At 42.9% G+C, this 25217-nt stretch overlaps 3 protein-coding genes across 6 annotated transcripts in view; 1 reads left to right on the forward strand and 2 right to left on the reverse strand.

The window, feature by feature from the left end:
• Positions 1-8557, forward strand: part of gas2l3 (growth arrest-specific 2 like 3) — a 39981-nt gene extending 31424 nt beyond the window's left edge. The window contains exons 6-9 of the mRNA XM_030046094.1: positions 1175-1238; positions 1879-2020; positions 4283-4387; positions 6121-8557. Coding sequence (XP_029901954.1) covers positions 1175-1238; positions 1879-2020; positions 4283-4387; positions 6121-7482 — 1673 coding nt within the window. The 3' untranslated portion in view covers positions 7483-8557. The remainder of the gene's footprint in view (positions 1-1174; positions 1239-1878; positions 2021-4282; positions 4388-6120) is intronic.
• Positions 8558-12645: 4088 nt separating this feature from the next.
• LOC115355335 (nuclear factor 7, brain-like) lies at positions 12646-14087 on the reverse strand. The gene has a single exon (XM_030046095.1). The coding sequence runs from the start codon at positions 14085-14087 to the stop codon at positions 12690-12692; it is 1398 nt and encodes a 465-aa protein (XP_029901955.1). The 3' UTR covers positions 12646-12689.
• A 2471-nt stretch (positions 14088-16558) lies between these two features.
• tm7sf3 (transmembrane 7 superfamily member 3) overlaps positions 16559-25217 on the reverse strand; it is a 28210-nt gene continuing 19551 nt past the window's right edge. For 2 of the 4 annotated variants that reach the window (XM_030045989.1, XM_030045990.1), the window contains 5 exons: positions 22934-23014; positions 21119-21271; positions 20002-20102; positions 19110-19272; positions 16559-18517 (listed from right to left, as the gene is read on the reverse strand). In XM_030045989.1, the coding sequence (XP_029901849.1) occupies positions 18264-18517; positions 19110-19272; positions 20002-20102; positions 21119-21271; positions 22934-23014 (752 nt within the window). In that variant the 3' untranslated portion in view covers positions 16559-18263. The remainder of the gene's footprint in view (positions 18518-19109; positions 19273-20001; positions 20103-21118; positions 21272-22933; positions 23015-25217) is intronic. The other 2 variants (XR_003927864.1, XM_030045991.1) reach the window with 2 other exon arrangements.

The following is a 25217-nucleotide window of genomic DNA, read 5'->3' on the forward strand; positions in this document are numbered from 1 at the left end:
ATAAATAAATAGCCATGAAATTATCACAAAATTTCTGAAATATTTGTAACAAAAAATACAGAAAAATTAACAAAATTCCCCCAAAAATAAAAAAATAAATAAAATAAAATAAAATAAAAGGGAAGTAAAGCGAGCCTTTCAAAATAAGGCCACCCACCCAGGAAGACTAGCTGACATTTTGGCGTCAGCTAATGGGGATCCTTTTAAATAAACAAATAAACAGGCTTCTGGGTTTCTTACATACTACATACATCCCTTTTTAAAACAAACAAACATACACAAACACAAAATGGTAGGACCACGCGGAGAGAAAAAAATCTGAGAAAATGTGTAGATTTGACTTGTTCTGGCAGATGATTTCTGGGAATTAAAGCGTCTTTCTCTGCTTGACTCTTTGCGAGTCTTTCAGAATAAGAGCCTCAGCTGTAAATGGCAGCATGGCGGCCCGTCCTCGGGGCTGACGAGGGGCTTCACGCCGAGGATCTAACAGGATGAGAGGGACTAAAACTCGGCCGTAAGCCTCTAATAACTTTGCCGAGCAGATGCGTCCCAAAGGGCCGCCGTCAGGCTGCGGTTTAAGCCGCGCCGCTCGGAGCTTTAATAGGATCTGTGGTGCAGAGCGAGCACCCCGAGAGACCAGTAAAGTCTCTCCAGTAAAAAAAAAAATAAATTGATTGGGACGACGTAGAAAGAACGGAAACCAAAAGCAGTTTTCTGCACCGGTGATGACGGTCCAGAGGGAATTCGGTCTCTGAATTTGCGTTTTTATCAGTATAACAGGCCCATGTCTTTCCATAGAGACGCTTTGTCTTTAACGTATATATCTTCTTTTTTTATATACATTTTTATTTTTATCTTTCTTTGTGCCGTTTGCTCGTTCGCCCGCTCCTCTCTGCACCGGCGACACAACTCAGCCTCGGGGAGATCGTTTTATTTTAAGCTCTCCGTCGTGTCACGTTTATTTTCCGGATCTGACTCTTTTGTTTTTTTTTTTTTTTTTTTTGGTCACACCTCATCATCACCTCTCTCTCCACCGCACACTGGCCAAGAGAAAATAAATAAATAAATAAAGCCAAAAGGGCAGATTGTTGTTGAGGTTACTGTCCCTGCTCTCTCTCTTTGTGTTCATCTGTGTTGTGAAAAAGCTCGTCTGATCCTCTGCCTCTGCCCTCAGTTCTGCACAAGGAGCCTCGGCAGGTCTGCCTCTGCCTGCTGGAGATCGGCCGCATCGTCTCCAAGTGAGTCCTCGAACGCACCATCAGCAAGCTTTTTCATGGGTTTTGTCGATTTACTGATTTGTTTCTTCTTGAAATGAGGAAACTAAACTCCCTGTTACTATTATCTCTTAGAGACACGATGTTTTAATTTGACATTAATATGATAATATAGTTATTTCCACAAATTCCACAAATACGAGGCACTCAGAATATGAAATTAATGCAATAATGAAGTCATGGAAATTAGTTTAATTCAGTTTATTTGACAGGAGCTATGCACAACATAACAGCTGGTCCAGTTGTAGCTAATCAGCTCATTTGTCTGGCAACAACATGAAAACAACAATAAATCACATCTGAACAATGTCACATCTGAAATACTTTGATACAAATTAGGTTATGTTGACGATTTTACTCGAGTAAATTTATTCACACTTAAATAAGTAGAAGAACTAGTCAGAGTGTTTATATGCCTTTCATCACATTTATGTTCTGAAACTCATTTTCTGTTGGTTATAATAATCACATGATAACTGACTTAATTGCACCGTAAATGTAATGTAGTAAACAGAGCCTGTGTGTGTGTGTGTGTGTGTGTGTGTGTGTGTGTGTGTGTGTGTGCGTGTGTGCGTGTGTGCGTGCGTGCGTGCGCCCCCTGCAGGTACGGCGTGGAGCCTCCCGTGCTGGTGAAGCTGGAGAAAGAGATCGAGCTGGAGGAGACGCTGCTGATGACCGAGGACCCGCCGCCGGCCGTCAAGACCTTCAGCGTCTGCTGCCAGCACGGCGGCCTCTACCAGGCCGGGGTGGGTCCCGCCTCCAACACGCCGCTCAGTTTGGTTTAAACCCTGAGACAGCTTTGTTAGCTCCGCCCCTCCTCCTCCGAGTTGGTCCGGTTCGGTCGCGTTGAGCTGTCGTTCGGCTAGGGATGGCGAAAATGGAAATTTTTCTTGGTCGACCACCGGGCCTCATTAATCGGTTTATTTCGGTTAAACGAGAATATTATTTGACTGTCTGTAAAGTTCACCGTGTCCGTTCTGTAGCACGGATCTCCCCTCAGCGGGCCCAAAACCAGTTCAGACACAAGATTATATGGAACACCATTCATCCCGAAGTCAAATATTGTACATAGCCGACATGATATCCTACAAACATTATGTAATTTACGCATGTTGCTTATCGTGGTGTAGAAGAAATCTCTCTCCTCGGGAAAAATATTGTCTCCAGATCCCTCGATGAGTCTGCTTGGTGGTTTTATGACTCTTGCAGACTTGCATGACATACTTTGTTCAAAACTCTCCGTGAGCGCCATGAGCTTGGCTCGCTTCTCCGGTCTGTCTCTACCGAGCTGAGCTCTGAGCGTGATGATGTAATCCAAGCCCGGCAGAGCGTCCCGTCACCATGGTTACCGTATTAAACTGCATGTGGGCTCATGAGCAATTTCTTAGCTTTCAGGAACAGTTTGAAATTTTTCGATAGAGCAAACTTTACGGACGTTTCGGTATTTACAATATGACAATATGACGTTCAGCCTTAAAATTAACCGACAAGATGATTCAGTTAAAGTTCAAACGGTCAACAAGCGGTCAAACGGCCGCCGGTTAGCATCCCTACGTCCGGCCCAAGGCGCTGACGAAGTGTGTCACTTTTTGCCTTTAAAAAGGCAAAAAGTGACACACTGCAAAAAGTCAAAATCTTACCAAGATTATTTGTCTTATTTCAAGTCAAAATGTCTTATTTCTAGTCAAAATATCTCATTACAATTTTTACAATTTGCTTGTTCCATTGGCAAAATTTGTTTCTTGTTTCAAGCTAATTTTAACTTGTTTCAAGTTAATTTTCACTTGAAACAAGTGAAAATCGTCTAAAGACAAGTTATTTCTGAGCTGATCATGTCTTATTTTAAGTGTAATGAGATATTTTGACTAGAAATAAGACAAATAATCTTGGTAAGATGACTTTGACTTTTTGCAGTGCATCGATGTGTTCGCTGTGATTGTTGGTGAACGTTTGGTTTTGCTCGTCTTTCTCTTGAGAGTGAACGCCGGCCTCCCTGTAGCAGAAAGAGACACAACTACAGTGTTTTTCATGAGGTCAGGTGATGGATTCATGCACAGTCTCTCTGTTCCTGCTCAGCTCCTCACCTGCGAGATGAAAAAAAAAAAAAAAAAAAAAAAAAAAAAAAAACTCCAGCGGTGCTCATTAGCATGTTCATCACACAGGAGGTACATGTGCGACCCAGTTGAAGCCGAGCCAAGATGGCGTCAGGCAGCCGCTCTTACTGCCTCATTACACCGCCTCCTCAACCCCGCACACACACACACACACACACACACACACACACACCCATCCTCCCCCAGGCTGCGTGACGCATGGCGGCTGCCCGCGTGACTCGCTGCTGCACATGTGGCCCCGAGGATACAGATACACACACACACACACACACACACACACACACACACACACACACAGCAGGGAGCTCAGGACACAGATGTAAACAGACACAGGAGAGGCTTGTTCCCAGGGTGCCGTGCAGGAAACGGGGGAATCGAAAATGTATAGAGGCCGTGCAAATTCAGAATTCCCAAAGTGATCAGCCTCTGCCGTGTAAACAGAACAGGCTTTTTCATACGTGAGGCGATAAGTTAACGATTCATGTGCCCAAACATCTCTATATCTTATTATTTATCGTCTCAAATCTGTGTAACTGAACATTACTGAGCTTGTAATCACAAACGGTGAAAATTAAAGCACAAAAAAAAAAGTGGCGTGAGCTAAGTCGCCAGCAGGGAAGTGTAGTAATGTCCTAATGCTGCTGTGTGAGCCGGTGTGTTCATCAGGTGTGTGTGTGTGAGGCGTGTGAATCACAAGCTCCGTCACGATACGATGTTAAATCAGCTCTTTGTACGACGATGTGACGTTTTCTGATCTTACAAAGTCCGACCTCGAACCGATACAACAACGAGGCGGTGGTCAGCTGATCCAGACGCCGCCGCGGGTCGTCATGCCACCTGAAACCTGTGTGTGTGTGTGTGTGTGCGTGTGTGTGTGTGTGTTCTCCCCGTCAGGAGCACGGCCTGGACGACCCGCCCTGCAACTGCTCCAACCGAGTCTCCATCGAGTATCTGTCGGAGGGACGCTACCGCCTGGGAGACAAGACCCTGTTTATCCGGGTGAGTGCACACACACACACACACACACACACACACACACACACACACACACACACACACAAAACCACTCATGTTTTTGTTGCTTTCAAACAGTTGAAACATGTATTCAGAGTGTGTGAGGGGTTAAACATTTTGATACGAGCACATGGTGGCCGTTCCCGTCATCAGTCGTGTGTCAGAAGCTGTTGCGGCGATTTTTGCGTCGACACCGTTTGCGGCGCACACACTACTCGCAAAAAGTTAGGGATATTTGGCTTTTGGGTGAAATTTATGGAAAATGTAAAAAGTTCACACTACAGTGATATTATATCATGAAAGTAGGGCATTTAAGTAGAAGCATACACTGGTGATTTCCTCATCTCAAACAATTTCTTGAAACAAAAGCCAACAACAGTGGTGGATATACCACAACAAAAAATGTCAGTGTCAATAACTTGTCATGTGCCCTTGAGCATTAATTACAGCTTGACAACGACGTCTCATGCTGTTCACAAGTCGACTTATTGTCTGCTGAGGCATGGCATCCCACTCTTCTTGAAGGGCGGCCCTCAGGACATTGAGGTTCTGGGGTACAGAGCTCCGAGCCTCTACACGGCGACTCAGCTGATCCCATAGGTTTTCTATGGGATTCAGGTCTGGAGAAAGTGCAGGCCACTCCATCTGAGGTACCCCAGTCTCCAGCAGCCGTTCCCTAATGATGCGACCTCGATGAGCTGGAGCATCAAACACCTGATGTGAATTTTGCCGTTAAACTCCTTGTTAGAGAACAGCAACTTGTGCAAAAAGTACTGAAACATTGAACAGTTGGACATGTGCATTCAAAAGTTTACAGAAGGTCACATTAAGTTCACCTGTAAAGGTTACAATGCATTTTAGGTTCATCCTGAAATTTCACCCGAAAGCCGAATATCCCTAACTTTTTGTGAGTAGTGTATTTTTGACACTCCAGAACACCACATCGGGACTTTAAGACCTTGAGGAGCGCCGTCGACATTCAGGCTTCGATTTGGCCTCGAAAACTTCGGACATTTGGAGATTTCTGTAAGAACCGGATGTCGAGCGTTCTCTTGCGGAAACGTCTCAGAAACTCACAATTCCTGTCGATCAACCTGGAAAACGAGACGTCCCCTGAACGGCCTCGCTCTCCGGTTTGTGTCTGTAAAGTTTGATGAGGCTGTGATTCTCCTCGAGGTCACTAGAGGTCATTTTCTACAGCAACATCCAAAAAAAAACCCAAAAGGTCTCAGTGCGTGTGTGTGTGTGTGTGTGTGTGTGTGCTGGCTTAGAGCAGGCTAAGCTCGTTATCCAATAGGGAGGGATCACGTTAGGCGATTACATCATTAATTACATCGCCGTCCACCTGCGGCCGAAGTCGGAGACTCGTTCAGAGAGGACACCTGGAGAGACGGAGGCTGGTTTTAGCGCTGCGGCCGATATTTTGGCTGTTTGATGGGACGTCGCTCCGTCGCCATGTTTGTTTATCCTGTGATGCTCGTCCTGCAGTATGAAGGCGCCGGGAAAAACCGATTCACTAAAGTATCATGATGATTTAAAATAATGAAACAAAACTCAAAATAAATCAGAATATTGAATTAAGAAATAAACATATCATCCCAGCTGTACAATTATGAATACATTATGTCTTTTATGTAGCTTCATGTTTATTGTCTGTACATTAGACTGATGTGTGTGTGTGTGTGTGTGTGTGTGTGTGTGTGTGTGTGTGTGTCCAGATGCTGCATGGTAAACATGTGATGGTGCGTGTGGGCGGCGGCTGGGACACTCTGCGAGGTTTCCTCATGAAGTACGACCCGCTGCGCGTCCTGCAGTTCACCACTCTGGAGCAGAAGATCCTGGCCTTTCAGAAGGGCCCGCCCGGCGCCGGCGGCGGTATCCACGGCAACGCAGCCCCCCCGCCCCCTCCCGATATGGACCCCCTCGCCGCCGTCAACAACCTCATCTCCTCCTCCTGCTCCTCTTCCTCCTCGTCTTCGTCCTCCTCCTCTTCCTCCGCGGCGGCCGCCGGTCAGACGTGTCGCTCGTACGCCGCCTCGCCCGTCTGCACGCCCACGCTGCCCAGGAAAGGCGCCGCCGCAGCCGCCAAAAAGAACCTCCAGATGGCGTCGTCCACCCCCAGGAAGCCCACACAGCTCCCCCTGCCCGTCCCGCCCAAAGGCTCCTCCTCTCTGCCGGCCACGCCTGTCGGCGGCTCTTCGAAGCAGTCGCCCAGCCCCGGCTGTCAGGGCGGGCGGGGCCAGCGCAGAGCGGTCACTCCGTCCCCAGCTTCAAGCTCCGCCCCTCCCGCCGCAGCCTCCACCCCCAAACTGAGGCTGAGGCCGTCGCCGCGCACCGCCCCCTCGCAGCCCAGGAGCCCCGTCTGCCCCGAGCCGTCCTGCAAGTGCCCTAAACCCAACACCCCCTGCACCACACCCACCACCGCCTCTGTGCCTCGCCCCGCCACCGCCCCACCGCGGGCGCCCGCCCCGAAAGACGCCCGTCCGCCCACGGGCGCCAGCCAGCGCTCTCGCTTCACGCAGCGGCGTCCCGGCTCCCCGGCCTCGCGGCTCCGTCTGGAAGCGGCCCGGCGGGCGCGGACTGCGGCGCGGGCGGCCGCCACGCCGACTCCCAGACCAGCGACGCCGACTCAGCAGAGCAGGACGCCGACGCCCAGCTCACGCACCGACTCGCCCAAACCTCCCGCCTCGCTGCCGAAGCCTAAAGAGGCCGTAGCCAAAGCCACGGGGCCGGTCTCGGCGAGGGCGGCCGCCGCCCCTCCACGCGGTAATGTTGCCCCAGGGCGGGTCCCAGGGGGCAACGCTGGCCCCTCCGCCGCCGGCAAAGTCAGTCAGAAAGCAGCAGCCGCGGCCCAGAGGGCGGGGCGAACGCAGCCGGTCACCGCCAACCCGTCCAATCCGGTGAAGGCGGCCCTGAAGCCCGAAGCGGCGCCGACGCCGGCCCTCGCCCCGCAGAGGAACAGCCCAAACGTCAAAACGGCAAAGAGCGAGCCGAGCGGCTGCAAGAAGCCTCCGGGCCGGGGGGGCCGCGGCGAGGAGCCGTACTTTGAGATGAACAGTCGCAGGAGGCAGAAGACGTAACGTCGCCCCGACGCTCGCTGTCACCAGCAGGCTGGTAAACAACAACAACAACAACAACAACAACAAACACACAGCACTTGTACGAGCTCAAATACACAAAGTCACTCATCCTCATCCGAGCGCTTCTCATTCTGACTCTTATAAGTTTGCAGATTTATTTTTGTTTGTTGAATTTTTTAAACTTGTTATTTAATTGTCTTTTTTTTCTAATCCAAAAGGGTCAAAGACGTCGATTTTACGTTTTCTGTCGCTGTTGTTTCCTCTCTGACGGTCTCCGTGTTTTCAGAGGTCAGGTCACTCGAACACTAAGCTCGCACAATGTTTACATTTGGACTCTTCATTCAAACCGTGTTTTGGTTTTCTTTTGTTTTGCTACCTGCTCATAAGTGGCATTATCACCGACCGAGCCGACACCGTCTGAAAAAGGAAACAAGGACTGGATTTCCTCATGGAACTCTTTTAAGACGAACCTCAGTGGAAGTGCTTTTAGGTGTGAACCAGGTCAGGAAACAGCCATGTTTTAGCGAAAAAACACACTTCAGATCAGAGTGTGTCGGGTTTTGCAGGAAATAAATCGCATTTTTTTTTTACTGGCAGAAGGAAATCCCCAAACGGAGACACGCCGCGGGGTTTCACGCCAACGTTCTCAGAGGCAGGTTACTGGAACCAAAGTCGGGATATTTTGATATTTTGGGCGGCGAGCGCAACGCAACTGGAACGAAAGTTGTGGTTCATGACTTTCCTCCAATGAGAACAAAGTTTCCATTGGAGGAATCAGATCTCCTCTTTGTGAGTTTTGTATAAATGACATTTAGGAGGCGGGGGGTTTTGTCCCGACGGCGCCGGGCGACGCGCCGTCAGGGACGTCGCCCCTCCCTCGCGTGCCTTCGATCAGAAGCCTCTCGTTTCTGAGCGGCAGTAGAATGTATTAGATGTCTCTTTTTGGGGAGGGGGTTAAATGTTTTTTACTGATGAAAATTGCACAGCGTGGACGAGCACTCATCGTGACTTTGGTTGCCTCGCCGAGTCGCACGCGACAAAACGACTACTGATCAAATCGCCTCTTCTCTTCTCCGAAAAACATTTGAAAAGGAAACGTCGAAAAGCAACGCGGAGGCCCGCCGGCGGCCTTCACCCGTCTACTTTGTGTCATAGACTTGTTTTTACGTGGTTTCTAATTTTGGTTGTATATTAAAATTCTAGTTTTCTATGTTGTGAGTGTGTATGTGTGTGTTTGTGTGTGTGTGTATAGAAATATATATATATATTATCAGTGAGGCTTTTTCTTGTCGGGCACTTTAAGGAAACCTGCGTGTTTGTCACGATTTGAATGTTGATCCTGTTGATTGTGTCTCTCGTTCCAGCTACCTTTGTCATTTTAATTAATAAACGGATGTTTTAAAAAAAAAAAAAAGTTGTGAACATGGTGTGTGTGTTTTTGTTTTGCTTTAGAGGCTCGCAGACTCTGACGTGTGTTTCTAATCCTGTGGACTTTTAGGTTCAGGTTGATATTCAGTGAAAATCTGAGCTGGAAATTCATCAACATGATTTTGCACAGAAACTTGTGTTATTGTTAAAGTGTATGTATATATGTTTTTTTTTTTCTAGTTTCTTCCTTTATATCCAACACAAACAGCGATAATGCACTTTAACAACAATTTACTTTAACAGGCATAAAACATGAAAGTGACCAAATTTTAGTGTCCCAGTTCCAGAGGAGGAAACCTGCTGTTTAGTTTTCTCCTGGTAGTTAAAAAAAAAAAAAAAAAAAAAAAAAAACAGTATAAACTTCAGTGTGGCCTCTTAACTTTCCTTCCTCTTTGGCCTGGAGTTTTATTATCCTGCAAACTGAAAACCAGCTCAGTTTTGTCCTCCACTTCATGGAGTTCCTTCAGGCTGTCATTGCTAAAGGTTTGTTTCAGAGTCCGAGGTAACTGCTGCGCTGTGCCGCCCCCTACTGGTTCTGAGGAAGTCCTGCAATAAACAAAATTAACTGCTTTTAAACCTTAAAATATAAATGAGATTTCTTGTTAGTGGCAGCTTAGGCTGCCAGGTCCCTCTTGTATTCCTGCATGTTCTTCTTCTTCTTCGTTCTTCCAAGGAAGTCCTACTTCCCATGCGTGAAAACTCCCCAAACTTTGCACAAAGGTCCAGTCCCATGCCAGATTACCTCAGCTGCAAACACCAGCCAATAGTCCTGATGGTGGCGCTACAGCAAGCCTCTAAATGTCAAAACTTTGAAAATTCATAACAAATCAACCATATGTGCTACAGCTTTACAACTTTCATCAAAATGGAGCCCCAATACTGAAGAAACCTTTGTACAGTTTACACTTCAACATCAGTTTTTCACTTATGGAGCAAATCAGTCATTGTTAAAAACAAATGACCAACATCTCCATGCTGTCTAGATGCAATATGTGTATTTTCAGATTTTTGTCTTGATGACTGATTTTTTTTTTTTTTTTTTTTTTTTTACAGTGATTTGAAATCTGCCTTTCCATGCATAGGCGGCTGCTGTCATGTGACTGGCTTAGTCAGTTTGTGAAGCCTCACATGAATTGACACTTGCCAATTAGAGTTTAAGCCTCAACTGATGCAAAATGCACATTAAAATGCCACCTTTCTTTTCATCTTCCTATTCTCCACTTGTTGCTCAGAATTGCTTAAAATTGCCCGTCCCCGACCATCGCTGCTATAATTATGATTATCTTTTATGAGGGAATTATCTGTTGATTTTTTTTCCCCCTAATTCTCTAATTGCCTTTTGTTTCCCATCTTTTTGAAAGAAATCAAGTGAATTTGCCCTCAGGTCCATGTGACCTTCATCACAAAGTTCAAGTTCAAGTTTATTTAGAGCCCAACATCTCTGTTAACAGCCACCACCTTCTCAGCACAGCAGGAGTCTTCTCTTGCAAATCCACTGACACTTCTTCATTGGTTTCACCCTTTTTCAAATCAGAAAACACAGAAAGACCCGAACACCATGACATCACTGCTGACATCACAGTCAGGAAATACAAACATGTTTCCATCTGACCTTCATTCTTTATTGATTTTACATGCAAAGTTACCAAAAAAGTGACTGAAAATAGACAAAATCAGGTCAAATGTGACAGTGCTGACATACAGAATCAGTTTCATTTTCAGAATTTAACAGATGATCTTTCACAAAGCCACAAAACAATGAGAGCAACAGTAAAGAAAGCTTCAAAGCCTAAATCAGCAACATTACACACAATTTGAAACCAACTGATATGTCCACCTTTTGAATTAAATGACACCCAACCTGATATAATGATTGACAGCACAGAGTTAAAATGATGGTCCTTTTTTTTAATGGACAACAGATCACTGAAGTCCAGGATGGTGTGCATGTTGCAGCAAAATGAGGAGTTGCAGTCAAGCATTTATACACCACTGATTCTTGGGAATTTGGATAAAACAGGTTTTAATTTTGAAAAAAAAAAAGTGTGTTAAATTACAAAATATGAAGGTATATCATTATAGGCCAAGGTCTTGGCTGTTCAGCAATGTACCGGTGCAACCTCCTCATTTTGCATTTTTTTCATAAAACAGGTTTTTCCAGTTATTAGGCTACTTTGTTTTTGTCAACACTGTCACCGTAATGTTTTTTTTTTTATTATTTGAAAAACATATTTTTGTATTAAAGAGACTAATACTTTAATAACTCAACAGCACCAAAGAAACATATTGTAAGCATATTCATTTAAAACAAATATAACAGCCTCTGACGGTGGTGACACTAATACCTCATACATTTCCAAAATGTATACCACTCAAGTCAATGGCTTCTTGCTTAACAACTTTATTTAACTATTTGGTACAAAAAATAACAATCCTGAGCTCTGTTATAAGCATTTTTCAGACTTCAGTCATCACCGTCAGACAGAAAACCTGACGGTGGTGACGTCTGACGGTGGTGACAAAAACCTGCTCTTTCACATGATAAACACGAGTTGTTCACATTAGCCATCTTGTTTTCGCCCTGTTGCTACCTGCATCAGACCTCTTCTTAAAAAATATACATTTATTCCATAATCTAATTTAATATTTTTTATACAGAAGTGACGGTGTTGACATGTTATGGTTGTGACAGTAGCAATGTCCAAAAATATGAAGAGATTTAAGAGAAAATAGCAAACTTCCAGGAGCCTGAGCGGTCTTGAAGCATGCAGTAGAGCTGAAGGTTTGAAAAGGGCTCCTCAGGAATGTAACTGACCTTGTAGTTTTTTTATTATTATTTTTTAAATAAATATCTGACGGTGGTGACGAATATGTGGGACACATTTTGAGCAACCACAAAATAATAGTAAATATTGTTCAAAACCCATTGTTTGTAGTTTTTAATACATATTATGATTTACTCTTTCATGTGGTAAAGATATTATTCAATGAAATTATTACTTTTTGTTGTTTTAATCAAGTTGAAATGATTATCTCCTATCTGAGGACAACTGGTTTTGTAGGCCATGGGCCAACATATAATCATTAAATTAATACAAATTAAAAATAAACCTATAAAAGAACCTTACAAATGTGCAAAGGACCCCCTGATTATGCCCTTGATTCTTTTTATTCATTAAAATGTTGTAAATTTCCAACAGAAATAGCATTTTTCTTAGTGGGACATGATTTATCCAAATTCTCAAGAATCAGTGACACAAGAAATCTGATCCAGCATCAGTGATCTGACCTTTTAAATATAGAACTTCTATCATTATAAACACAGCTTTTCTGTCATTTAAAAAAAAAAAAACATGTTTCAGCATCACCTTTTCTCCATTTATTAGAAAGAAAAATCAAATTAATCTGCTAGGAAAAATATAGCAAAAGTTAAACCTGAGTAAAGAATTAGGAGGAAAAAGAAAACTATATTTCTCGTAATTAAGACGATATATTTAAACGTCAGATTGGTGACAATGAATCAACCTCATATTTTTCTGTTCAAATTTTTAAATGTACAAAAAAAGCTTTGAGCTAAAGCAAAATTATTTTATTCATTTGAATGTTGTTAGTATGAATTAATATTGATGCATTTCGCCGCTTTTGGCTGTGATTTATTTTTTATGGATATTTCATCTAAATTTTACTGTTTGACATTTATTTTTCTTTCTTTCTTTCGTTCTTTCTTTCTACATTTTTTGATGTTATAATTTTGTTGTTGTTATTGATGTCATCTATTTCTAACGGAGCTGTTCCACTGTCACAGAGACCTTCACTGGTAAAATCTTCAGTGGGAGTTTGTCTCTGGTGTCAATGTATGGAAACAGCCTGTCAGTGAAAGTGTGTGTGAAGGTGTGTATGCGTGTGTTAGTATCAGGATCAGAGAATGTCAGCTGTCCTCTGTTCCAGTCCAGATGAACTCTGATCCTCTGGAGCTTCTGAACTGGGAGATCAGTGTCTGGATCTGATGGGGAGCGTGCTGAGTATTTACCTTTACAGAAAAATATTATCCAGAATCCAGATTGTATGCTTCTCTTCCTCTGGACAGACTCTTCTATCACACCCAGGACCCAGTCTGTACTGTCTCCAACCTCAACATCCCAGCTGTGAGTCCCTGAGTTGAAGCCCTCAGATCCCAGAACAGCGGGGTAGCAGTCAAATCTCTCTGGATTATCAGGAAGTTTCTGTCTCTCTCCTCGTCTCACACTGGTCAGATCTTCAGACAGGAAACGTTCTGGATGTGCAGTGTTGGGGTCCAGAACCACAGGAGTGTAGGAGACCACCTCCTTCATCTTGTCCCAGACGGTGAAGCTCAGGTTGCCCAGGTGTTTGGCCTCGTCTATCAGAGCTCCTGAGAGCAGCTGTGGATCCTCCAGCAGGGGGCGCTGGACTCTCTCCACTGTAGCCTTGTAGTTGAGCAGGAATGAGACGTCTTCAGCTCTCAGCTCCTTCTCTGTGGCTCTGATTGTGTCTGAAAGGGCTGCTATCTCTCTGCTCAGAGCCTCCGTCTTCTCCTTCATCGTCCGACTCTTCTGCTCCTCTTCCTCCCTCAGAGCGCCGATCCTGGCCTCCTCTTCCTCTTGGAGAAACTGGTGAAGCTTCTTAAACTCCTCCTTAATCTGCCTCTCTGTGCGTCGGGCCTGGACCTTAATGTGCTCTGCTGTTTGATCACAGTTTCCTTTGACTTTATTAAAGAGCTCCAGTTTCTCCTGTAAGGGCTTCAGTGATTCCTGAAGTTCCTCCTTGTGAGTTTTTGCAGCTTCGTCAATGGGTCTGAACTTGTGGTCGGTGTGTTTGTCTGAATGCAGACAGACGAGACACACCGGCTGCTGATGGTCCAGACAGAAGAGCCTGAGTTTCTCAGAGTGCAGACTGCAGAGGAGCTCTGACCCTGCTGAAGCTCTCTGGTCTCTCTGCAGTAAGAAGGCCTCACACAGGTTCTTCAGCACCAAGTTACAAGGTGGATCACTCCTAGAAGATCTTCTCTGACAAACTGGACAGTCTTTTGTTGGTTTCTCTGTCCACCAGCTCTGCAGACAGGCTTTACAGAAGCTGTGGCTACATGACAGGAGCACAGGATCTTTAAAGACGTCATGGCAGACAGGACAGCAGAGATCCTCCTCTGATCTGGAAGCCATTTTGTCTCTGAGTGAAGAGAAAAACTCACCAGGCAGACGGTTCAAACAGGAAGTCAGTCAGTCGGTCGTGATAACACTCCCCGCTCTGGAAAGTTCCCTGGAAGTTCCTTTCACTTTAGAGTCACTTTGAGTCGTGGCTTTTCTAAAACTTTGATTCAGTGAGGAGTCAGCAGCAGGTTGGAGGTCCAGTATTCCCAGTGTTCCCAGTATTCCTCCTGTAGTTCCTCCCTCAGTGGAAGTCATGGGTTAAGTCCAAAATGAATCTTATCATCCGTCTCTCCGTGTGTGTGTGTGTGTGTGTCTTGTCACTGAGCAGTGGAAGAATGACAGCCTGTTTCCTGGTTTGTCTCAGGTGAGTCAGGTGAGGGGCGGAGCTTGTGTCAGCAGTTTACTGCAACAGATCAGAGCAAAGCCTCGTTCCACGTTGCTGCTTCTGAACTTGTGAACTTGTGTGTGATTTGGTTCTTTAGAGTTTGAATCCAAATAGAAATATCAAAGATATCGTTAGATCATCAGAGAGACGTTGATATACTGAAGGATGAACACAAGGTGATGCTGTTATTTCTGACATATGTTTAGAAAATGATTTTTTGTGGTATTCCATGTGTCTATGAAACATATAACACACACGCACACACACGCACACACACACACACACACACACACAAAGAAAAAACACATGAATTTGGTTTTGACAATCACAGTTATTTTTCCATATTTTATAGTTCACTGCGATGCTTTATGTGGAATATGGTGTGTGGTGTTATGTCTAGAAAATTGTTGTTTTTTGTTGTGTGTTGTCTCGTGACTTCCTGTTTAATTTTGAAATTTAACTCTCCTCTCATTTCAGGTCACTTACCTTTCCCCTCGTGTGTTTCTCTGCTTCTTCTTTCTTTCTTTCTTTCTTTCTTCCGAGGACGTCCTACCTCCTATGCACAAAAACTCATCAAATTTTGCACAAAGGTCCAGTCCCATGCCAGATTACCTCAGCTGCAAACACAAGCCAATAGTCCTGATGGTGGCGCTACAGCAAGCCTCTAAATTTCAAAACGTTGAAAATTCATAACAAATCAACCATATGTGCTACAGCTTTGCAACTTTCATCAAAATGTAGCTTCAATACTGAAGAAACCTTTGTTCACTTTACACTTAAACATCAGTTTTTCACTTATGGAGCAAATCAGTCATTGTTAAAAACAAATGACCAACATCTCCTTGCTGTCTAGATGCAATATGTGTATTTCCAGATTTTTGTCTTGATGACTGATTTTTTTTTTTTTTTTTTGTTAGTGGTTTGAAATCTGTCTTTCCATGCATAGGCGGCTGCTGTCATGTGACTGGCTTAGTCAATTTGTGAAGCCTCACATGAGCTGACATTTGCCAATTAGCTCAGTGAGATAGAGCGTTGTCCTTCATGCCAGAAACTGGGAGTTCAAGCCTAAACTGATGCAAAATGCACATTAGAATGCCACCTTTCTTTTCATCTTCCTATTCTCCACTTGTTGCTCAGAATTGCCTAAAATTGCCCGGCCCCGACCATTTTGGCGCAGCAGCTATAATTTATTATTTTTTTTTCTGCAGCGGTCCACATCTGAACAGCAGCTTACATGAACGCTGCAGGTTGGTTTCCTGCTCTTAGATTTTTTTTTTTTTTTTACAGTCTTGTGGGAGAGATGCTAAACAGATGTAAATATTTTGTAAAGGAGTTTAGTTCATCACAGCAGCAGAAATTAAACTCATAAATACTTTTAAATGATGCACGTTCTACTTTTGTTCAAGGAAGAAAAACCTGAAAATCAGTTGTTGCTGTTCCTCGCCTGTGCAACACTTCTGACTTCATCATTTCCTGTCTTATTTTACAGGAATTATAATTTTATGTCAGTTTACTGTTCAGGTTTTTAGGTTTCCAGGTGACTTTTAAAGATCCTGGTCCTCGTCGTTTATTTTCCATGTTGCTGAGTCACTTCATCCTCCTGCTTTGGAGTTAACGCCGTAAAACTGTTATTCCTGTTTTGGTATTTGCTCTTTTTGCTGTGAAAGGATCTTTGAATTCCTTGAAAAGCCATAAAAATGTTTTATGATCCTTGGCCACACGGCGCAGACTGAGGAAAGAAGAGAAGGGAATCCTGTTTGCAGTTCATTTTTTTTTTTTTTTTTTAATTAAATATCAAAACAAGTTGAATTACAATCCATTTGTCATAAAGACACAACACAGACTCCTGCACGTGGTTTTGGATTAAAAACGTCGTCATGTGACAGAAAGTTCAGCTCTGTGAGTGCTGAACCTTTAAAGGCTGAATCTGGGAGCTCAGAGCGAAACGAAGAGATAAAAACAGAATCAAAGTCCGTCTCTGACAAAACATCAATCAAAGCATCAGTACATTCTGTAGGCAAATTAAATACATAAAATCCAGTGTGCAAATTACAAAAAGTGACCGACTGATTTGTGGAGTTTTGTTTTTTTCTTCTTCAGTCAAACTACAAACCCAGAAGAACCAGGATGTTCAAAACGCTGCATCGTAAAAAGCAGGAATCAGATTCTCACCATTATTTCATCACATAATTAAATTAAAAAAAAAGAAAGAAAATGACATTGTTTTGTTGCTCATGTACAGAAATCCATCCCCACTTTGTTTTTCCACCAATCACATCTCAGCTGAGCACTGCAATGGAGCAAAATCTAATATTAAAGGGATTCATGCGCATTAAAAATGACTGAATCAATGAATTCATTTTCCAAAACTTTTAAATATTAATTAGGAAAAAGCTAAAAAAATAACCAGCTGAAATTTGACCCCCCGCCCCCCAAAAATCTCAATTTTAGAGGCCCAAGTCTGCATTTTTTCCTGTTGAATTTTTGATTTTTTTAAACAAAATTCTTCATCTAAAATGTGAAACTCTGACATCACAAACTAGTAAACGTGTTCTGTGTTCTTCAAATACGTCCACACCGTGAGGTTCAGTTTAAAACACAAAAGTACACAAACACACACCAAGCTGGCAACTTATTATTATTATTATTATTTTTAAGCCCCAATCTGGGATTTGAAAGAGACGCCCGACTTGATTCTTCAGCAGTGGGATTACAAAAAGCACCACAAATCGAGTTTTACAGACGTCAAATCAGCACAGGAGAGGCAATAGTGCGTTACTGTGTCAGTGTTTTTTTATTTTATTTTGTAGGTTTTCACTCTATTAGACTTTTATTAGGCAGAGATTACAGTTATTGCTCACTGATGCTGCATTAATGTATGAAAATAATGTAAACGTCACCGCCCACGTGATTTCATCTCTTTCCTGTTGCCGTGGAAGTTCAGCAGGAAGTCCACTAGAGGGCAGCGCAGAGTCAAAGGGTTCTGGAATGACCCTCCTGGGAGGCCGGGACCCAACTCAACAGACTTTTATGGCACCGAACACCTCAGCTGTCAATCCCATCAGCTTCTGTGAGCCAATAAGCAAGCAGCAAGATCTAATAATGCTGGTGATTGGCCGTCTGATGTCACATGTTGTAGAAAAACACACAGTTGCACCCAGAGACGTTAAAAAACTCATTTTCTTATGAGATTTTAGAAAACTGATTTAAAAAAAAAAACAAAAAAAAAAAACGTAGTGTTCAGGACCCGGAGACCTGCAGATCAAATCCTGGAACGGGGCTTTAATGCTTTGACACTGAGGAACAGCCCTGGACACACACACACACACACACACACACACAGTCTCACCACAGATTAAAATGCCTCGCTGTTAGTAGTCGGTGACTTTAGTGCAATAATAAAAAAGCTCGGAGGCTTCAGGCACAAACCTGCCGCTGATCTGTTCGTTTCCTCGGTCAGCTCCAGCGGCTCATAAAGACGCGTCATCAAAGTGTTCAGTAAAAGTGACGTTAGTAGTCAAAGGAGGAGAGAAAAAGAGGGCGAATGTCACAGTCTCGCTTCAAATCAACTCTTTGTGTTGAGTTTTTAAATAAAAATCCACCTGACGCGTGTGAGGCGTCCTGCTGCAGTGACACTGAGGCCGTCGCCCCGCCGCTCGAGCGTCCTGGAGCCAAACGTCCCGTCGGGCATCACGTGACTCGTGTTTGTTCACACGCTCCCGTCAAGTCTCTTGCAAAAGGAGCAGAGTCAAATAAAAACACCAAAAGGCACCGGTGACGCCGCCGGCGCTCTCCGTGGCGTCTCACAGCAGCAGCGGCGTGTGCTCGCCCGCCGGCTCCCTCCGCCGGGTCAGCTGCTGGACCCGCGCCATCAGGCGGCCGGGCAGCGAGGGCACGTGGTGGCTCGGGTCCAGCACGTTGGTCTTGCGGCGCTCGCGCTCCTGCCGCCACATGAGGTAGGGGCTGGGCGGGAAGAAGGGGCGCGAGCGCTCGCGGTGCAGCTGCAGCACGACGCCCGACACGCCGAGCACCACCCACACCGTGATCATGACGAAGTCTGCAGACACACAGACAGGAAACCAGAAGGTCTCAGCACAGAGGAACGCCTCTCACTGGCAGAATGTCTCACAAAAATAAAATCTGATTTGTCAAGAGTGAGGCTGAGATGTTTGAAATTGAGTTGAAATTATTTTCACTGAAAAACTTAAAATGGATATCTAAAGGGAAAGAAAGGAAAGGAGAGGGAAGAAGAAAGGGGAAAAACGGAATAAAGGTAATAAAAAAGGGGAAATAACTAAGATTTGATTTTTTTTAATTAATTTTAATAATAATAATAATAATTTAATAATTTAATAATGATATTAATTTAATAATTTTAATTAATAATAATATTCAGAGTAATATTCACAGAACAAAAATTGGATTTTCTCTGAGATTAAAGTGGTCAATTTACAAGAAAAAAAAATTGATGAGATTCTGAGATTTCCCCCTAAAACGGCTCTAATAAGCCGTCGTACAGAGCAGAGTGAAGCCCTCAGACAGAAAATGTGTTGAACTGTAAAAAATAAAATAAAAAAAACAATAAGAAGAAGAAGAAGGAGGAAGAGGAGGAGGAGGAGGAGGAGGAGGAGGAGGAGAGTGTCGCTCACCGATGGTCTGGAAGGGCACGTCGGTGAAGGCGGCGCTGAAGTTGTTGTTGAGGAAGCGTTTGAGGATGTTCAGGGTGATGTAGGACAGGCTGGTGTACACGTAGGCGTTGACGGCCAGCACGACGGCGTACGCACCCACGATGCCGCACGTGGTGATGTTGCCCTGACGACCGGGGGGAAGAGGCGCACGACGTGATCATTAAACCAGATAACCGACACATTAGATGAGTAAGTTTCTGCTTTGCATCATCACTTAAAAAACCAACCGCTTTCATAAAGTAAAACATCAGAAGAATCAAAACCCAGGCAGGTTTTCAGATGAAGACTAAAGGGATGACTGATGATATTGGCACAATGTCGGCCTCAAAATGAAATATCAGTATCAGCCTGAAGTTTTGTTTGAAAGAAGATGTCATACAAAAATAAAAAAGGCATGTTTTATATAAACTAAGTTGAAGGGTTTTCTTGTTTTGCCCTGTGAATGTGTACATTTTGTAAAGCACTGTATTTTATGTCTGCATCTGCCAGTGGGCCTTCACAATAAGAGTACAGGACAGACCTGTTGTTTATGCAGTCAGGTAGGTGCATCTGTATTGAAGAAATGCAGCACTAAAGCTAGTTCGTTTGTGGGAGAAAATAATTAACTAAGAATATTAAACATAAATTCTCCTCTACAGTTAATTTGTTTCATTCTCTGTCAGTTTTTAGGGAGGGGGAACATTTTGTCTCTGAACGGGACAGGAAGCCCGCCGTCCTGAGGGGGAGAGGAGCTGCTTTTATTTTATTTTGTGTTACGCTGGCTCTGAGCGGCACAGCGACGGTGTGTGTGTGGGTGTGTGTGTGTGTGTGTGTGTGAGATCAGTCGGTACACAGTGTCTGGTCGTGGTCTCACCTCTCTGGGCCAGCGCACGAAGAAGAGCGGCACGACGACCACGATGCAGCAGAACGTGACCCAGAAAACAGCGTCCGAGGTCCTGAACACGTCCAGGTCGCCTGAGGACACACACACACACACACACACACACACACACACACACACACACACACAAAAATGAACATTTACACAGACACACCGACAGCTGCTGCGGCTGCTTCATTAATCTGGACTCATCACATACAAAAAAAAATAAATAAATAATAAAATTAAATAAAAATAAATAAATATAAAGCACAGTCTTGTCAAAAAGTTCTTTCTTTTTTCTTTTCTTTTCTTTTTTTTTTTTTTTACAATATTCAATATCATTATCATTATTATTTATTGCATTTTTTAAAACATTTTTAAAAAATTGAAATAAATAAATAAATAAATGAATAAATAAATACAATTAAAATAACCATTGTTTTCAATTACATTTTATTCCTTTTCTACTGTAAAAAAAAAAAAAATCCTGACCCTAAACCTACAGTCAAAACACAAAACAACCAAAAAAAAAAAAAAAAAAAAAAAAAAAAAAAAAAAAAAAGGAAAAGATTTTGTTGGGCTGTTTTTTATTTTCACTGCAGGTTCAGGGTCAAGATTTTTTTTTTTTTTTTTAGACAAGACTCTACATTTTCCAACACACAGAAGAATGCATCTTCATGAGCCAAAGTACCAATAATAATAAAAAAAAAAGTGAAATCAAATAAAGGCAATTCTGTTCAGAGGGTAAAATCAGCTTTCAAAATAAAAGCCTGTGGGTTTCAGAGGGTTGAAGATGAACACTGGATGTTCAAAGTGACAGATGCTGGAGAAATTCAGCTTTTTTTCTTTTTCCAGGCAAACACACACACGCAAACACACACACAAACACACACTCTTTATCAGCTGATTCCCCTTTGATGTTCAGTTTGATGATAATCAGTTATAAAAATTTTGGACCATGCCTTGTCAAGTTTAATCTTCTCAATTTCAATCTCGCCGCAATACAGCTTCCCAAATTTACAGAGAGGAGGAAGAAAAGGCACAGAAAACCAAACTTTAGTGTTTAACTTCAGTGAAACGTGTCGTGTCTGCAGAGCGAGCGGCTGACCGAGCGGCGTGAAGAAGACGGTGGAGGCGAGGAGGAAGCCGAGCATCAGGCCCACGACCACGACGCAGGCCATGACCGAGCCGAACCGCCACCAGCTCATCACCAGGACGACGCCGCCCAGCACGCCGATCACCGCCGTCAGAGAGAGCCGGACTGCAGGGGGGTGGGGGGGTGGAGGGGGACACAACAAACAAGAAAACACGTAAACAAACACAACGCTAAGTAATGAAGTAAGTAAGTGTCTCTCTCTGCTCTGCTTTGTGTTTGTTCTGTAATATTCGCCCGACTTCGACCTCGTTTTGCTGAAACACTTTGATTGATTGAAATTTGATGAATTTGATTTTACTTGATTAGAGCTTGTGATTCCCGCTCGCCGCCCTCTGCACGAGCTCTGACCGGCCGCCAAGGGGCTTCCCGCTCTCCGTGCTTTTCCCTTATCTTGTTTCTGGGATTTCTTGGGATTTGTTTTTTTTTTTTTTTTTTGCCCACAATGAGAGTTCACGTTGATTTTTTTTTTGGACAAAGATGGACAAGAGAAGAAAACTTGTGACGGCTCTGGCTGCAGATTAAAATACTGAAATACAAAGAAGTGGGCAGGATGTTTATGGCCGTGAAGCGACGCGACTCGCCGCCATGTGACGAGGAGCTGCTGACATGTTGGAGGAACCAGAGGCTTAATTAAAGTCAGCCAAACAAATTATGATTTGATTTAATTGGGTTTTCAGTTGTTGTTTTTTTTGTAATTCACTCACCCCATTTAACCTGAGTGTGTTCGGGTGTGTCTTTCATCTTGTGTTGGAACAGTTTGGCTCTTCCAGGTTGTGAGAATTATTTTATTTTCCACTGATAAAATCTTAATAATTATGGTAAGGCAGGCGGGTTTGATCATTACCTGCAGCCCTTTTGAAACCTGAGCCAAAGTCACTTGATTTCTCTCAAAAACATGGAACAAAGATGGTAAAACAAGCAAACTGACCTGAAATGACCTGAAAGTTTATCAGAAACTAGTACAAAGGTCCAAGAAAATGAGCAGAAAATGACAAAATCATAAAAAAAACATGTATACAAATAAATAAAAAAAATAAAAACTGCAATAATAATCACATAATTAGTAAAGCATTACTTGAAAAATAATAGTAAAAAATACAAAAATCCTTTTTATAAATTAAATAATTAGTATAAAATATATATCTAAATAAAATTATTACACCATAAATTTACAACATTACCCCTCCAAAATTTGCATGATAAATAAATGAATGAATGAATAAATAAATAAAAATACAATAAAATTAAATAAAAACTAAAATCACTACTACAGACATTAAAAATGAAAAGAAATAAAGTGAATTTTGTTCAAAATAAAAGTCCTCCTGGCCACAGGCTGCTGTTCCAGGTCAAAATAAACTCACTAATGGAAAGTCTGTCGTCAAATCACATCAACTGCAATTTCCCAAATTCTAAGTAATAAATAAATAAATAAATAAAATAAAAAAGGGGATGGTGATGAAAGGCTTCGCTTTGCTTTTTTTCAGCTGAAAACAAAATCGACTTGTATGGAGCTGCATTGGATCAAGGCCGGAGACGATCAGGGTGATTCTGTTTTCTTTTTATTCCCAGCTGGACACCAAATCTGTGTGTGTGTGTGTGTGTGTGTGTGTGTGATCTGTCACCTGTCCAGCTCTGGCTCTGGGGGACGAGTCAAACATCCTGAGGCAAACCAGGCAGGGCACATGAGGACAAAGTGAAGTGTGTGTGTGTGTGTGTGTGTGTGTGTGTGTGTGTGCACGGAGGAAGGAAGTGGAGAAAACTCACTGTTGTAGTCCAGGGCGGTGGTCCTGGTGATGAGCACGAAGAAGAAAAACCCGGCGAAGCTGAAGCCCATGCAGAAGAGCTCTGAGAGAGAGAGAGAGAGAGAGAGAGAGAGAGAGAGAGAGAGAGAGACACCTGGGTTGGATGAGTCTGCCCCGGTGGCCTGACCGCTCTGCACAAACACTTTTAATCCTCCTGAAAATTCAATCAGCCGCTGTAACCAGATGCTAATCAGACGCTTCTGTGTCAAAGTCCTGAAGAAAAACTTTCCCTCAGAGGCAGACAGATAATATTCTCCAGCTCTGAAACCACTGGGAGCGCAGCCAAATCACACTCATGGGGTCAGCTGGAAAGAAAAAAAAAAAAAAAAAAAAAAAAAAAAAATCCGACATCACATGCCGGTGGCGTCACGTGCGAGAACAGAAACGTCTTGTGGAAAAGATCCTCTGGGGGTGAAGATGTCGATTTGCAAGTTAAGATGTTCCAATATCATTTTTTTTTTCCCCTCTCCAAAGCCGAGTCGGATACATTAACCTGCACATCAGCCGATGCTGAGTACCAATGTGGGACCACTGCAGTAAAAAAAACAAAAACAAATAAAAGGTGTGGACGTGAGGTGACTGGATCTAAAGCCTTGCAGTCTGCAGTCTGTTGTCCACTGGCTCAAGAAACACTCATGTGGTTTGATTTTTTACAGTGGAGATGTAACCTATTTTAACCCCACGTGGGGGTTTAAATGCAGGCTGTTGACTCGGAACGGCTGATAAATAAAAGGCCACAGCCGGATTTAACCCTCTGGCACATAAAGGTCACTACAGTGGACAGCTGTTTAAAAGTCAATTTTCTCCTAAATGCATTGGTTTCTATGTAGTCCAGTCATTTTAGGAGAAAACCTAGGACAAATTGCAAGAGAAGCAAACTCAACTGATTTTGTATCCTCAGTTTGTCCTGAGTGAGGGGAAAAAAAGTCCCAAGAAATCCCATTGGTGGAAAGTTTTGAAAATCACCTATTTATGACCACATATTACCAAAAAACACTGTTTTTAACACACAGGGGAAAGGGGTTCAAAATTTTACTTTCAGATATCACTATAAAAATTCACAAGTTGATTACACACACAAAGACAAGAAAAAAAGTCAATTACAAGTTCTTTGAATTATTCTGTTTAAACATGCATATCACACATTATCTGATTTGATATGCACTAATAAGGAATATAAGGAATAAATGCCAGAACAGATATTTAAACAGTGAATTAAAAGGTTACTATATATATAGTAACCTTTTAATTCACTGTTATATAGTAACCTTTTAATTCAAGGTTACTATATATATAGTAACTTTTTAATTTACTGTTTAAATGTCTCTCCTGGCATTTATTCCTTATATTCCTTATTAGCGCATATCAAATCAGATAATGTGTGATATGCATGTGTAAACAGAATAATTCAAAGAACTTGTAATTGACTTTTTTTCTTGTCTTTGTGTGTGTAATCAACTTGTGAATTTTTATAGTGATATCTGAAAGTAAAATGTTGAACCCCTTTCCCCTGTGTGTTAAAAACAGTGTTTTTTGGTAATATGTGGTCATAAATTGGTGATTTTCAAAACTTAACAGTACCAATGGGATTTCTTGGGACTTTTTTTCCCTCACTCAGGACAAACTGAGGATACAAAATCAGTTGAGTTTGTTTCTCTTGCAATTTGTCCTAGGTTGACCCCAATTTTGGCCGAAAATTACTGGACTAATGGTGGAATTGCACATCAGCTGTTAGAGTGCTCTCTGCTGCTCTCCTCCATTGAGGTTTATGCAGAGACTGTCAGTTCTTGTTGCTGAAAACATATTAATACCAGTATCATGACATGGTAACACCATTCCTGCATCCTTAACGAAGTATGGAGAATCACAGAAATGTTCATGCCCTAAGAAGAGTAAAAACACATAAGAAAAAAATCTGGACTCAGGCTTTTATAGTTCATGCATGAAAGGCTTAAAAAGCCAAAACGAGCGAGTTTCACAGCGAACGAGGCAGGAAAGCGACGTAACGATCGGTGGTCGAGCGAGGTAGACAGTGAATCGCGGTGAGGGAGCGACGCGTAGCCATAAATGTACAAAAAAATTAAGCCTGAAGTTTAAAATACAAGTACACACACACACACACACACACACCACGTTCTCCCATCAGGAGGTTTATTTTTAGTTGTGCTTCAGGGCCACAAACATGACCTCTGACCTCGGTCCAGACGGCCTGGCAGGGACTCGGTGATTTGTCAGAATGAAGCAAC

The sequence above is a fragment of the Myripristis murdjan genome, chromosome 23, assembly GCF_902150065.1.
Source record: "Myripristis murdjan chromosome 23, fMyrMur1.1, whole genome shotgun sequence".
Taxonomy (NCBI): Eukaryota; Metazoa; Chordata; class Actinopteri; order Holocentriformes; family Holocentridae; genus Myripristis; species Myripristis murdjan.